This window comes from Megalopta genalis, chromosome 2, assembly GCF_051020955.1.
Source record: "Megalopta genalis isolate 19385.01 chromosome 2, iyMegGena1_principal, whole genome shotgun sequence".
NCBI lineage: Eukaryota > Metazoa > Arthropoda > Insecta > Hymenoptera > Halictidae > Megalopta > Megalopta genalis.
The window spans coordinates 37282152-37298751 of NC_135014.1; the positions used below are offsets into that span (position 1 = coordinate 37282152).

The 16600-nt window shown below is 42.0% G+C and overlaps 1 protein-coding gene across 2 annotated transcripts; it reads right to left on the reverse strand.

The window, feature by feature from the left end:
- Positions 1 to 167: 167 nt before the first annotated feature.
- Positions 168 to 15930, reverse strand: LOC117225266 (acyl-CoA synthetase short-chain family member 3, mitochondrial). 2 transcript variants are annotated; one of them, XM_033478665.2, is made up of 13 exons: positions 15712 to 15930; positions 11770 to 12016; positions 4906 to 5071; positions 3339 to 3628; positions 3163 to 3259; positions 2863 to 3071; positions 2471 to 2699; positions 2163 to 2273; positions 1853 to 2052; positions 1456 to 1601; positions 1173 to 1395; positions 925 to 1100; positions 168 to 534 (listed from the first exon to the last, which is right to left on the reverse strand). In XM_033478665.2, exons 2-13 carry the CDS (start codon positions 11882 to 11884, stop codon positions 439 to 441), a joined length of 2058 nt encoding a protein of 685 aa, XP_033334556.2. In that variant the 5' UTR covers positions 11885 to 12016; positions 15712 to 15930; the 3' UTR covers positions 168 to 438. The 2 variants fall into 2 exon arrangements, with proteins under 2 accessions (XP_033334556.2, XP_033334557.2); XM_033478666.2 differs by having other exon boundaries at positions 11770 to 12124.
- Between the last annotated feature and the right edge of the window lie 670 nt (positions 15931 to 16600).

Below are 16600 nucleotides of genomic sequence, written 5' to 3' on the forward strand. Positions count from 1 at the left end.
TAATTATTTAAACAAAAAAAAAAAGGAAGAAAAACGTAGAGATAAGAAATGGCCTATAACAGCGAGTGGAAAGCTATGATATTAAGTTGCTTGAGCTCCGACCTCGTTTCCCGATCACGATCGAGATCACCGTCATTGTTTTTTAAAAAAGCAAAAGAAAAAAAAAGAAAGGTTGTTCACTTTATTGTACCGTTCAGAACAATGTTACACATAGATTTCCGTGCAATTTATATGGGATTAACTTGTTGTGGGTAATCGGAGTTTCGTCGACGCGTCTTTCTCAAGCACACACACACTCCTATGCGTGTCAGCTATATATCGTACGTAGGTTTATTACAATTTTATATACGATTATGAGAAGAAGAAGAGAGGAAGAAGAGAAAAAAAGAGACAAAAGTTTATATAATAAAAAGTGGTAAAAGCTTAACTAAACAGTTATCATTGAGGATCCGGCGCTAGTTTAGCGTATCCGAGCTTCTGAAGTACTTCTTTTATCTCGCGATACACCGACGCGTCCTCTATTGTACTTGAAATCTGGAAGAGAAAACGAAGAACGGTATATTTTACATTGGCGAATAGTGAATGAATAAACGATATTACTCTTTATCTCGTACAAGAGAGCCCATAATTTCATTTCACATTCCGTTTCATTGTACGATCAGAAGTACACATGTTTTAGAACGTCTGCAATATCCATTCCGTTATTTTGCCGTGCCCCGTACAAATAAATAGCAGGATAATCTAGTCTATGCTTGTGATCGAAAGTTTCTTCTCTCGACATTCGCCTCAAGATAGTGCCTACTGTGGCCGAACAGCGGTTTCTAAATCGTTTTTACTTCAAATCGCCAAAAAACGTATTCAAACTGTTTTCCGATGTTCGTTTCAAGTTTCTCGACAAACTTGAATCTCGGACCGTTTACTTACCATTACGAGCTTAGAACGTGCCAAATTGGCAATGGACTTGCGAATTATTTTCCCTGAACGCGTCCGGGGTAGACCTCGCACAGCTGCTGCGGTCCTAAACGATGCTACGGGTCCTACAGAACTCCTCACAGCTGCTACTAAATCTTCGTTGATCTGTTCTTCGTTCTTCGTCGCTTCTGTCCACGAAAATAGACAGATACGATCACAATAGAAGCATCACAGAGGCCAATAAAAGTTCGAACTCCTACCTGGTCTCATTGTGTAAAGGCACAAAGGAACCTCCCCTTTGGTGGGGTCAGGCACACCGACAACAGCAGCGTCGGTGACGTCAGGGTGTGCCATAATCACGTTCTCGAGAGCCGCCGTGGACAATCTATGCCCGGCGACGTTTATAACGTCGTCGTCCCTGGCCATGACATAAACAAATCCGTACTCGTCCATGTAGCCGACGTCCATGGTGTCGTAGTAACCCTAAGATGTGTTTCGCCGATTGGTAATGTCGCTATTTTTGTTTCGAAAAATTGGACTTACTGGGTAGTTGGAGAAATAGATCTCCTTGAATCGATCATCAGCCTCGAACAGCGTTGCTATGCAGCCTGGAGGCAACGGCAGCTTTATAACAATTCTACCCAGCTCCTTGGTCTCGGCCTTGCTACCATCATCTTTCAGAATATCGACTGGAAAAATTCGTAGCTTCGATTACGAACAATTTTTCCCGACCGATCAGCTTTAGGGCAGACATTTCAAAGAATATTCTAATGATCTCTGGCTGATGGATCGCCAGTAGGTTGTTCATGCGATGGGTAATGTCGGAGACCGTCAGGACGTCATAGAAAAATGATAAGCTCTCTCAAGAATTTGAAGGTTGTAAGTTTATAGCCTTTTTGAGCTGTGTTAGATATGTTTGCCGTTATTTTGGAGAACGTACTATGATAGCCAGGAATAGGAGGACCAGTGCTGTTCTTCGGTATGTGAGGATAGTGGCCGTATCCTAGACATCGGGCAGTGATAGGGTGACCGGTCTCTGACTGCCACCAATGGTTTAAAATTGGTACTTTGAACGCCTTCTCCGCCCAGAGCTTCGTTTCGTAATCGCAGAACTCACCGGCCACGAATATAGTCTTCAATCTGTAACGTGTATACGTGTGGAGTTTGTGCATTCGAAATTGAAGATACTTCAGATCTGATTGCAAGAAATTTCTAAGAGAAGGAGGATGTCTCTGAAACGAAAGACTTACGACTTCGTCGAGTACTTTCGACCCAAAACCAGGTTCCCATCGGCGCGTCTAATCACTCTAAGCGCCGTTGGCACGCAGAACAAAGCATTCACGTTGTGCTGATCGATCACCCTACGAAACGTGAATTTTTTATTACCAACCTATGGATTCCCCTAATCGTTGAGAAGCTCAGGTAAAACAGAACTTTATTAGCTTGTCAATGATATTACTGAATAGTCCGGCTGCTTCTAACAGAGTTTCTATCGAACGACTGTACTCTTCATCTAACTTTCTAGACTTTCATCTGTTAACAGATTGGAGACTCGAACCTGAAGTATTGTGCAGCATCCGGGGTCCTGTCAGGCTTACCCTCGTACATCACGCTTGTCGCGCCGTAAAGCAGGGGCCCATAGCATATGTACGAGTGACCTACGACCCAACCCAAGTCGGAGGCAACCCACCATACGGAGTCCTTGTTCATCGCATAAACCGTTTTCATTGTCCAACAGACGGATACTAAATGGCCACCGACCGATCTCACGATCCCCTTCGGTTGACCTTGAATTGGAAGGCTGTTTTATCATGGTCATCTTCCACCATGCACTATTTACGCTAACTTCGCTTCGGTTGTTGTTTAACAACTTCCGTTCAACGTAGCGATAAATATTTCATTTTTGTGATTTTACAAAAAATGTGTTTGTTCTATTTTGCATTGAACTACCTGTCGTGCCCGACGTGTACAAGATGTACAAAGGATCGTTGGCTTTAACCGGTTGACAGGGATGAGGTTTCGACCGTGCTATCGCAATGTCCCAATCGATTTGATCATCTGCGAGGATGCTCTGCCATATGTTCCTCCTCTGAAACACTATACACTGTGGTCTCTTCACAGCGATGATGTCCAGCGCCTTGTTTAGCATGTCTGTGTATCTACACGCAAAATCGCGTAATGTAAATAAGATTCGACGAAATATTTTAATAAAAATAACAGACTTTCGTAGAAAGGACAGACTGCGCGTACCGAATCACTTTGGTCGGTTCAAGACCGCAGCTGGCCGCAATTATCACTTTTGGCCGCGCGTGATTTATCCGGACGGCTAATTCGTTTGCAGCGAAGCCTGCGTGGAAAATGGCGAGTCTTAATCATTTTGCGGCAGTAATGCAATTTTGATCGACGTTGAAGCAACGTATACTTACCACCGAACACTATCGAGTGAATGCCACCAAGGCGCGCGGTCGCCAAAATGGCGATGATGGTTTCCGGTATCAACGGCATGTATATGATCACTACATCCCCTTTGCCTACGCCCATTTCGGCTAGGCATCCAGCCAATTTTGAAGTTTTCTCCAGCAACTCGTTATAAGTCACTCTTCGGATCGTCGACACCAAAGGACTATCGTGAATTAGGGCAACTTTGTCACCGTTCCCGCCCAGAACATGGCGGTCCACCGCGTTGTAGCAGGCGTTCAATTCTCCGCCGATGAACCTTTACAATTTTTACATGTCTTCATTTCTTCAAATTTTAATGTAATTTCGTGTTCGATTTAATATTGTAAACGTTGGGTTTAGCGATACGTTCAATCTCGAAGACTAGCCTCCTTTATTTTTACCGATTCCGCCCACGATATTTCTCGCCTCTTTTTCGATCTCTTTTATCAGAGAAATTCAAACTTAGATAAACGCTTCGGAATATTCTCTGGGCACAGAAAGATTCCAGAGACTCTTCTGCGCGCGTATCGTTTAAAAAAGTTTTATTCATTATTGCGAATAGAGAGTACATATCATTCTTGTTATTATTGCCATCTCAAGTTCAATGTAAACTTCCGGCAATTAAAAATAACGCCATTTATGACAAGTTGCGCCTCTTGCGGCGGATCATGGAAGCTCTGTCCAGGCTCCGCGCAGCGCCAATTAGTAAATGACAAAACGCTGAAACTGTTAGCCGAACAGAGCTTCCAGATTTCGCCACCGTTTGGCTAGCAGTTTGAGAGTTTTGCCATTTACTAATTGGCGCTGTACGGACCCTGAACAGAGGTTCCGGCTTCCGCCACAAGAGGCGTCACTACATGTACAAATTATCGTAATTGTACTTTTGTTTGGTGGCTAATGAGCTAGACTTGACCTAAAGCTTCTCGTTTAATAAAAACAAAAATACTTCGTTGAATAACCTCGTGGCGATAGCGACAAGATTTATATCATCTCAAAATATGCCTGATAGGTAAACCTGCCTTTTAAGAAGCAGATAATTCGTGCCGGAATTTTCATCGTGTTTTATGGTAAAAACGGCAAGTATCATATCCTTAACTATATTTATACCTTCGAAATATATCCTTTCAGCTTGTCAATGACTGCAATTTAGCTTATTTTTCATATACATATTCTTATTTCAGCAGGCTTATTTCTTATAGCAAGCTATTTTTGACAAATTATCATATATATATATATATCTTTTCTCAACAACCCTCTAACACTGTTAGAACATTCTTCTATTATTTATATCGCGATTCTTGTAACAATAAAGAACGAAACACCACCGCCAATAATTTCTTTCGACGGAGATGACAAGCAGGACCATTAAGACAGAACAGTTCTCTGTAGCAATAAACATTTCTACGAGATAATTGCTAACGTTTCGTTTCGCGGGGGTTGTTGGAATGTCCCCGCCACGACGGGCGTCTGCGAGATGATGGCTCATGAAAGATTAACGAGCCACGAAATCGATGGCGTCCCGACGACGTATATAAATTATAAATGAACACCTACCATTTCGTGAATGGCGGGTTGGAATTGTCCAGAACCTTCGTCCACGGTTTGCTCCAGTCGATGCATTCCGACACGTTGCCCCAGAACTTCTCTGGGTCCTCCAGCGAGCACTGGTACGCCTCGTCGTACGCGAGACAGCGCTCGTAACAAGGGTCGACGATGTAATCTGAAGAATGTAATACATTTATTTTCCTGCGACCTCGGAACCGAGTAACGGACACGTGCTAGAAGAGTTCCCCGATCTTCCACTTGGTCTGCTATCTAATTTCCGCGTAAGTTTCGCACAGCAACGGAACAGAATTGGAAACAGCATTATTTTAACGACCGATCACAATTTGATTGGTGACAGCCAACGTATCCGCGGGCGTGCCAGCAGTTTTACAAGCTGTCGCGAAAGCGAAAGTGCAAAAGAGCAGCGCCGTAAAATTAACCGTGACAAATTGACGACACCAGGAAGCGTTCTTACTTCAACGGAGTTGTAACAATGGTCGTAATAACGGCCATTTGTCGGACCGAAGACATCGATGACACGAGTAAATGCGCCATTATCGAGCCGTCGTAAAAGAATGAACAGAAACAATGGTCCGCGATATAAAATTACGGACGATTGGTAATGCCAGGAGGTGACATCGTAGAGAATAACAATACATATGCCGTCAGACGGAATACAGTCTGAGAAATGCATACTAATTGCGTTTATCTATCTATTTTCAATGTCAATCTTGTTCCGTCATTCCCGATGCGCATTTCGCGTAGAATATATATAGCATCGTGAATGTACCGTAATCGTCCCGATGTTTATTGATTATTATATAATAATAATAATATATATTATTATTATATAAATATAATAAATATAAATATAATAAATTAATATATATATTATTATTATATAATAATCAATAAACATCGGGACGATTACGGTACATTCACGATGCTGCCAGTGAACGTGTGAACGCTTTAAAAGGGGAATGGAGCTCCCTCGGACGAAGCAACAGTATCGATTACCACGCGAATGGCACCTGTTGCTTTGCTTTCGCGGACCGAGGGGTTAATGCGAACATGATTACCATAGACCGACCACCATTAGAACCGTCGCCACTTGTCGGCCACTTATCCTTTCCTCTTGTTTCACGGGTTACTTTATCTTCACGCTTTCTTTCCTTATTTTGCCGCGAGACTCTTTCAATTTCGGTTACTGTCGAATTTTCTTAAAATTCCAGTAGTTACGAAATGAAACAGCAAAGTGGCCGAATCTTCAGGATTTCGTTTTCATAATTTGATCATAGTTTCAGTCAATGGGAACAATCGTGAATCACTTCCTGTCTTTTAACAAGGGAAGATTAATCGATAGGCTGCAAATTCAAAAGAACATTTTCGTTTAACTGAGAGTTAATCTTGACAATTTTTATTTCGCATAAAGCTTCGGTCGCATAAAGTCAGAGATCCGGTCCTAAATCAGGAAGATTATCAACGATATCGACGTCTTTAGGAATTCATTATTTCCATACCTCGGCGGTAATGAATAACCGGCGAGTAATGACATTAAAAGGTATGGAAATGTATGCTCCGCGTCGCTTTCATATAATGAGCTGGTGCCGTATCCAAACCGGCACAAGTAAATAACGTGTAAATATTATAAAATTGCTAGGACAATGGCGAGCGGCCGTTATTGCCCGCGCATTGTCCTCGCAGAGACGGCCAATTAACGGACACGTCCTGTTTGCGGGTCTCGTCCGAAATAAAATTACCGGGAACAGTTTAATTAGCGGCTACGGGTAGACGGCGACGTTCGAGATCGATAACTTAGAATCTATGAATATTTTATAGGTTTCCCGTTCCATTTTCATTGCGAAATCGTTTACTGTTCGGGGGCGAAATGTCAAGAGCCCTCGAACTTGCCTGCTCAAAAAGTGCCGAAATAGCGGCACTTGTACTTGGGGACATCGAGACTTTCAAACAATGTCAACAGTTTGATTCAAGGATAAATTAATAATAAAAGCCGGATCTTCTATTCGAGAGCTGCGCGATAATAGAGTCTTATTCTACAGGACTGTAGCTCTAATCGAGACGAAATGTTATTCGTCCGTCGTCAAAATAAAGAGATCATTTAATTATCGAAGGTCCGCCAACTTTAAAATTTCCTTGCCCAGATTTCTGCCGGGTGTTCGAAAGGGCTGTTTTATTTCCCCGGGGCACAATGTCGAGTATCTGCTTCAGAAAGTATTATTCTATTAATGCTGTCGTATATTTAGGGAGTTTTTCGAGTCAGTGACGCCTGCCAAGAAAAAAGGGGCGGATAAAGACGGGCCTATTGGATTTCAACCCCGGATTTCCGGTTGACAGCCCATGGTTCCGCGGACCACCCCATATTTAACCGGAACGTTGACATTGAGTATACCGAAATTCGTTCCGGGAACAAATCTAACTACTTTCACGACCTCACGGTGTCGCTATAATTAACGAAAATGCTGCCTTTGATAAGTCGCCGCGTTGCACAGCGTACGCTACACTCTGCGAGGCCATTCCAAAACGAATCGCAAGTTGAAGTTTCTTGAACCGTACGGAATGAATTTGAATTTGAAATTCGTAACTTGATCCGTGATAATTCGATTCGTAATTTGATTCGTGATTTGATATCAATTCGAATTCGTAAAAAACATTTTAGCCTCAGATTCCCGCACTGTTTTTTTCATGTAAAGGGATCCCGCAGAAATTTATTAACGGGGGCGCGAAAGCGGAGGCTTCGCTGTTCGGTCTCGAATCAGCGTCGTGCGATTGTACTTCGTTAATTATCATTCATTGGAGCGATCGTATCATCGAGTTCCAGTTATTAATTTTCAATAAACTTTCGATTTCGTTCTATGAGCAGCAGGAGTTCATTTTGCGACCAGTGCCACAAGACAGTACGGAGATTGAATGAAAGGTGGCGACAAAGTATCGAATCACAGTAACTAGAGAAATGATTTATCGAGTTTGCGCGATCCTCGTTGACCTCAATTTTAATCTGCGTCACATAACCGTGTCTCATGAATATTTAAAGTCCCCTGATGGGAACATTGTCTTACCGATAATTCCTTTTTTTTTCTTTTTTTTTTTTACCTCCGACTATGAATTATTCATCCGGAGTCGCCGGTACCGAGTTTATAGTAGTTTCCTATGCCGAACGCGCCCCTTTAACGTATCGCCCACGTGTTTGCGTTTCCGTGTATCGTGAATTAAGGGTATCGCGTGAAACTGTCGCAATAGCTTGTCACCGACGTCGCGTCGCACAGTGGTTCACGTTCCGCGGGGAGGTGCGGTTTTTATTACTTTCTTTTAAAATACCAAGCTTTCTTCGCTTTCTAGCCTTTTATTTACGTTTGTGTGTCCAGCGCAATTATTATTATTATTATTATTATTATTATTATTATTATTATTATTATTATTATTATTATTATTATTATTATTATATAGCGCTATTATTAAACGTTACTGTAGCGTGTATCTTTTTAATTATTTTTTTTAATTTTTTCCAACTATCGTATATTAAATGGAGCCATTAATTAACGAACAAGCCCCATTTAAGCGTATTAAGTAAACAACTAGTCAACGATTGTATTTTCCTTAGCAGCGAATGTCCAACATTGCAAAAATAGAGCTTTGCCAGCTCTCGAACCACTGTGCGAACCAGAATTTTACTTTCTCAGGCTTTTTCTTAGCGACGACGACGAACCGGCGACCATAATCACTGTAATTGTTAGCTATCGTTCGTCAAATATCTCAAACAACTCAGCTTCGATTTATCGAGTTGGAAATTCCTTTTGTACTTTCGATCGTTCCACTTCCTCGACCTTTCCTGAAATTTCGAACCGATATCCAAATTCTTTTAGTAAAGGATCCACTGTTTTGGATTGTAAAATCGCTCGACCTACGAACTCGACCTTCGAGATTCCAGATTTTAATAAATTCGAATGCATTAACACGCTTGGAGAAAATTCTTTTTAATTCTCGTAGAACGATTCGTTCTGAGTAACAAGGGGACACTGAAAAAATAGGTCGATGGTGATGTCAAAGAGGTCACTGATCGCTAAATATTCAAGAAATGCCGACTACTAAATAGAACTATTAATACTGAAGAAAAGGACACGATCTTCGAACAGGATAAAAATTCTGTTTAAACCGTGCGCAAGAAATCAATGTAGTCAAACTCCCCCGCAGTGGAATTGCAAATACTCTGCAGCTCCAGTAGTAAACACTGGATTAAGCCAGACGATGGTGCAGCGTGAGCAATTCGGGTTCTCTTCTCGGCCATGCTAACGCCCAAGATCTCATCCCGCGATTATTAGACGCGCCGGCAAATGATTCGACGCAGTTCACGAATTAATATTAATCAATTCAAATAGAACACGTTACTTCGTCTTCGGTTACATTCTTCGTCGAATGAATACGATCACAATAAATTTCCTTATACCATTTTTCGAGCGCATAAACACCACGTCAGTCACGTAAGACGTCAATGAAATGCCAAGCGTCAACTAAGAGCGCCGCCAACTGCAAATTGCCAGTCAGTCTTCCTATTTTCAGTCTTTGACCGTAGCAACAATAATAGAGTCCACGCGGATACACAATTTTTCTAGGTCGGGGATACCATTTTTATTCCATGTATCGGAAGAAAACGCAGAGCTCACGAAACGTGTGAACATACGATTCGAAGTCTTTCCTGTTGTTCCGTACGAATTAGCATACGAATTCCGTACGAATGTCCGACGATTTACATACGTTTTATCAAAGTATCGGCGCGGCTTTCGCCGATGATCGACAACGAGCGTCGACGATCCGAATCGTTTCAATTAAGCGTGACCGTTTAGAGCGCGGGTACAGCAGCTGCGACGAACAATCTAATCCCGTTAATGGGCATTAGCCGTGTTCCTTAACAATCGGATTCCGGCGAGCACAGTTTCGCGCAGCTGCGGTGCGAAAACGTTCGGGGAATCGTGTTATCGGGACGACGCGACGCAAACACGTCCTTATCCGGCACGTAAAAAAAAACAAAAACAAAAGAAAAATAAAAGCATACGACGTTCTCGCTGTTCTCCCCGGTTTTCTTTCTGAACAAATTCGAGTAGTACACCCTCGTAGCACGATAAAGCGGCAGGAAAAGAAACCGTATATCTCAAGGAGTCGTTTCACAAGGAAAGCACTTTAATCTTCAAATTCTGGATATATAGTTGTATTTGCGAGAACGATATTTTTTGTCTTCGCAGACCCGCTTGAATCTGGAAAATTAACTCCTTTCGAAAGAAAGATTGGACTTCGATACTGAACGGAAAAATATAATAATATAATTATTTAGATATATATAAATAACCTCTATTAATTATCTTTTTTATTATTGTTATTATATATATAATTATTATTAATATAATATATTGTTAAAATAATATTATTATATATATATTAGGCCTATCGGAGAGTTCTGTCGGCTTTTGAATTGAAATGTAACACAATTTTCATACATTTAATAATATTTATTGTAGAATATACTTTCCATTGTTACTTATGACTTCTTGCCAGCGTGATGGCAACTTGTAAATGCCATTTTTAAAAAATGATTTATTTTTAGAGGCGAAGAACTCGACTAGTGCTTGGTTGACATCAGCTTCAGTTTTGAATTTTTGTTCCTGTAAAAAGTTTTGCAAAGAGAGAAACAAGTGATAATCGGAGGGTGCTAGGTCTGGGGAGTATGGTGGATGCGACAGAATTTCCCAGCCTAGCTGTGCGATTTCCTGACGAGTCGCCAAAGCAGCATGTGGTCTGGCATTATCATCGGTAGCCATGTTTTCACGATCGCGTCTCGCTTAATAATGACATGAGACATCTTTGTTTCAGTTTATTTAGGAGAGTACATGTGTGTAAATGCAATGATAAAGAGAGATAGTCATATATGTCTCAAATCAACACGTGCATATGGAATGAAACTTGAATTGACATTATCGGACAGAACTTTCCGGTAGACCTAACATATATGTATAATAATAACAATAACAATAAAAAAGATAATTAATAGAGGTTATTTTATTTAAATAATAGAGACGATTGCTGAACAAATTAAAACGAACGACTACGCCCTTTGAAATGAGCCAACGTACACTCTCCTCCGCGATCTTTTATCGAAGTTCCAATAAGTCAGACCACGACAGTTTTCCATCCGAGATTTATCCCACATCTGCTGGATAAATCTGCCTACATCCGATCGTCGGCGTACAATAATCCACAAGAATTGGCATCAAAGCGACCTCCGATCTGGCGGATTCACGAAATCCGAAACGGAGCGTATTTTCGTATAAGCTTTCGGTTCGATCGAACATTTACGCTTTCGCTTATGCGAAGCGCGTATGCCGCACGTAAAAACGATCGTTTGGTAATCGCGACCCCTCGGACGTGTCGTTCCAATTCCGGATCACGAACGATACCAGTCTCTTGTATCCGACGACAACGCAATGAAACTTCTCCTTTTCTGGAACCGGGAGTGTCGGACAATAATTCTCGAAAGTCTCGCAACGTTCACTTTTCGTTCTTCCGGCATCGTCGCGAGGACCTTCGATGACGCCAGGTTGCGACAGCTAGGATAACCGTGGGGATCGCGCGGTCTTGTTCCTGACTCGCGCGGAGAACCGTTTTAGAATTCGTTCCGTCTTTAAAATTATTCCCACCCGTCCGTTAAATAATATTTCATTCGTTTACTTAAGAACTGTCCCGATCTCTGATCATTTAAATATCGCGGCAGCGGAAAAGCGCGGCGGAGTTTCCCGCGCGTTCTCTCCCGCGGAGAATTTCCAGCCGCGGAAGATGTTTTGTTTCCGTCGATGGAAAAATACTCACCGGAACGGTAGCCTCTTCTCAGCGGTGCCGAGCTCGCGACGAGCGATTGAAAAGTCGTTTCCTGCAAGTCGGTGGAACGCGTGCCGAACAAGTCGGCGCTCATCTGATCCAGCATCGTCTGGAGAAGATCCTGGAAACTCGGCGTCTGTTCAAGCAGGCTGCGGGGGTGGCAGCGCGGGCCTGGGGTCCACCCACGATGTCTTCCGGCCGCTTTCTCTGCCCGAGAACGCTGTCGGCCGATCAGGGGCTGGAAATCACAATGCCCTAAACAGTCCCTCGATTATACTTCGAGAACTTCGGGCGGTCAGCTGACGCCTGGACGTTGAGGAAACTTGAAAGACCGACGCCGACAAGCCTGGCGGGAAATCGACTTTTTGAGATAGCGAATGGATTATAAATATTTTTATCTTCTCACGTGATACGGGATTTGGCGAAGAATTGTTTCTTGATATAGTTGTCACGTATGGAAATTGCATTTCGAGTATGACACAACTGTGCAATATCTACGATTTTCAAGAAATGTTTAATTGCCAAATTTCGCATTACATGAGATGATAACAATAATTATAGTTTATTTACTATTTCGGAAAGTTATTTTTCCCCAATCCTGGACGCCGAAGGCTCGCGCGCGCTGCTGAGCGTTTACTAAATAACGGATGATCGTTAACGCTAGATTTGCGGAGCACAAAATACAGCTGTTTCACATTAGTTTACAAAAGCAACAATAAGACATTTGTTCTGATTTTTAACAAGTGTCATTGTAATATTTGCCGCAAGCAACGCATACATTGAATAAACAACTCGCGATACGAATAATCGAAAATTAAAAAGATAGTGACCCGTCATTTTGACGGGTTCCGTAAATCTAGTGCTAATTTGCTCTGGATGAGTTGATGATCTTGAATCTTCAATTGATCTTCGATGAGAGAATTTAGTATCGCGTTAATAAGTACACGGCGGTTCTTTATGCAGAAAAAAACATTGTTCAACAAGCTTGCGTGAAATGGAAATGTTTCATCTCAATAATTTTGACAAGTTGAAAGCGGTATACAAATATTATTGAATTCTTCATACGTTTTCGTAATTTCATATTTCAATTATACAGGGTGTCCCAGGTTTTAATGTTCAAACTTTGTCAGTGTATTCTATGGCACGAAGTAAGAAAAACATGTTATGTAAACATAGGTCATACAGAGCTTCATTAAGTAGTTGCAACAAAAATTCAGAATATAGGAATAGTAATCAACTTGCTGTTACTGCGAGCATTGGCTTGAATAGATCAGTACATGCCGTGTGTTTACGTAAGCTGTGTTTATTAATACAATACATGATTGACATCGATCGAAGATTCTTTTTTATTTTTTATTTTTTTTTTAGTTGATTACTATTCCTAGTCTGAATTTTTGTTATAACTTCTTCATAAAGCTCTATATGACCCATGTTTACATAGCATTTTTTTCTTACTTTGTGCCATAGAATATACTGACAAAGTTTGAACATTAAAACCTGGGACACCCTGTATATGCCATAAATGCGTGAAATCGGCAGTCTACTAATAAGTATCTTTGTAATCCATTTGTCAGAACGAGCCTAGTGCTGATCGAGTCGCGTCAAATTAATAAGCTTGTATTGCACGAATGATCTCCGACCATTCTATCTACCGACTACGAACATTTTCTGGCTTGCAAGCCCCTTCTCCAAGATATAATTGTTTGTCTCCTTTGGGTATATATTATTTCTAATCTCCTCCTCAGTATCGTACATCTTCCCCCGGATATTGAAACTATAGACCGAAAGCACGGGGAAGAAAATCCCTAGAACCAGCAATTCCAGCACCCTCCAGTTCCCCCTCGGCGCCCGCCGGTGGGCGGTAGCGCCTACGTTAGGAAATTACGGCTCGCCGGAACACGTCCCATGTTCTTCCCAGCGTCTTCTACTTTGATTAATAGAATTCGGTTTGCACATCCAATCGCGGGGCTCGACAACGCCTGCTTTCTAATAACACCAGCAACACGGATCTAGCAAAGAGAATTCCGGGCAAAGAAGAAAGCGATCGGCACCCGCGACGTTGACACAACCGCAGAAAATAACGTTGCAACATTTTCTGGAGGGTGAGGAGCAGAAGGACGAAAGGGATTTCGAAGGGTCAAACATGAAATTAGCATCGGCGGAGGGACGGAAAGAAATATTTTCAGGCATTTATGCGGCACGGGTTGACCGTGGGAGGACAGTCCGAAAAAATTGGGGTTGAACGCGGATCCTGTATCCCTCCCCGCCGGTCTGCTGCGAAACCAACCCTCCCATATGTTTGACTTTCAAAGAGTTTATACCGGAGGCCCGACGGGACACGTGTCCGCCTCGGTCGAACATTAAAATCGCGGCGGAATTCTCTGGCTCGCGCGGGTTCGGCGATAGCGCGTTGATTTTTGCGAAAACAGAAATACGTCTCGTTTCGCGAAGGATCGGACGGCGCATTTATGCACGCGAAACGTATTTGATTTTTGTCGGTTTTGTGCCGCGCTGTCGTCAAAGCGATGAAAGTTCTACCCGACAGTCGCGCGTGTTTGACTTCGAAAGGGAGTCGCGACTCTACAGTTTTCCTCCGTTAGTATTCTCGTTTTTAGCAGATTTTTGACATCGTCGAGTCGCCGCAAAATCGCGATTCGTGCTGCGTTCGGGAGTCGAATCGCACTTCGACGAAGAGGCACAAGCAATAACACGATAGAAGAACGTGGATAAACAGCGACGAGACGGTATCCGAACCGAATAATCGCCCAATGTTAGAGAACGATGCGACAGGCCGTTTTGTGTGGAGGTCACGGGCGGTTCTCTGGCATTTAAAAGTTTAATTAATAGAATTCCGAGTCGGGGCTCGCGTCACCGCTATTTATTCGAACCTGCGCCCACAACAATCACGTCGGTGTTCCCGTTTACTTTCGAAGAAGCCTGCTCTTAGAAAACACGTCTCATATTTTTGCAGTTAATAGCATCTCCGAGGGTCCGAACTCGCGCAAAGAAACGCCAAAGAAACGTCTCTCTTCTCCTTTTATAACCTTTTAACTGCGGAATTGTTCTTAAAAAAAGACCCGCAGAGTGCGGAATTAAAATCAGGCAACGGACGGGTATAGACGTCGAACGCAGAGCAAACGGTCCTATTGTAAATTTTACGAGAAACGAGGAGGGATTACGTTTCTGTTCGATGAAAAATTAACGATTCATTCTTGAAAAGGTTACTGTTATCGAACGCTTGAAAATCGTCAAAAAAAATAATGAAATTCATGAACGAGAGAAATGAAAGAAGAAACATAATTTTAAGAAATTCTATCGATTTCAGCGCGATAGTTTAAAAAGCAAGGTACTGCAAGAAGTGGCACTTCGCAGGTTGTACGTTGTTATCGTGGACTCCTTACGGATTCCATTTCTGAAGCAATTCCATCGCAAATCAACGCTCGGGGCCCCCTCAGGGGCCCAAGTCCCTCTCCACCGCATTGGTAATAGGAAGGAAATATATCGCCAAATAGATATTCTTGTTACATTTTATTGAAATTTCGACTCTTTTTATAGCCAATGGTAATCTTTTATTTCAACTGCAACGCAGTAGAGATTTGTATGTGTGTGTGTGTGTGGGCAGACGTGTATACACGTCGAACGCAGTTAACTGGTTACAGTAATTTCTCCCTAATTGGCGTTCAGATTGCGCACAAAAATGGACAACTTGGGAAGAGGAGATTATAGTTACCGAGAAATTTATAGTTATCGATTGTCAACAACTATCAAAAAGGGACTCGAACAATCGTATCTCCTCTTCCTAAATCGTCCATATTCGTGCCCAATCTGAGCGCGAATTAGGAAGAAATTATTGTAAATAGTGTCGAGGTCGTTTCGACGCAGCATTTCGCAGTATAGCACGTCCCAGAAAATGATATTTTCATGCTATATTACCGATGGATCGCGAGAACCTCCCCGTCGCGATCGCTGCAGCTTCGATCGAACCGCCTGAGACGTTTCTCCGCAAACTTTCCCGGCTGTTAATCCATGACGATACGAATCGCAACAACTTTCCTCGGGTTCGCGTCGAAATACAGTTCCGGTGGTGTAAATTCTCGATCGATTTCTCTATCGCACGATTCTAGTTGCACGATCGAACGGACCGCATCGACACTGAGGACGGTGGCCCGGAACCTCTATGCTATGTAAAATACGGTGGTCACGTGACGGATCTACCTCCCGAATCGAAATTTGATCCGTAGGTCAATTAATTCCGCATTCGATCCGCATTCGATTAAAACGAAGATCGTTGCATAATGGACAGTCGAACAATTTCTTGTAGACGGCCGCCATTTTCTTATCCCTCCCTTCGTTGAAATTTCTTCGCCGCCGGGCGTTCGGGAATATATAATAAATAAATATTTATTAATTTAATAATATTTATAATAATTTTATATAATAAAAATTCGGACTATAATCATAGCTTCTAAACCAATTAATTTTCGGCCCAAGTACGTTAATCATTTTTTAAAGGGAATACAAAGACGAATCGATCTGTACACGAATAATGTACGGTTATTTAAAAAAAATTGCAACGATTTTGATTTTTCGTCGAATAAAGAAAATCTTTTGTCAACATTAAGTATTGCAATCTTTTAGAAACTATGTAACGACTAACTTTCGTTCGAAACATTTTTTATTGCGAATTACTGGATGTTGGGTAACACATATTTTAGCACACAAAAGTGTGGAAACTGAACCAAATGACTTGAATCTTTTTTTTAGACGACAGAGGGACTAGTCTACTAGATGATGGCTAGAAAGCTTTTTTTTTTAATTTTGC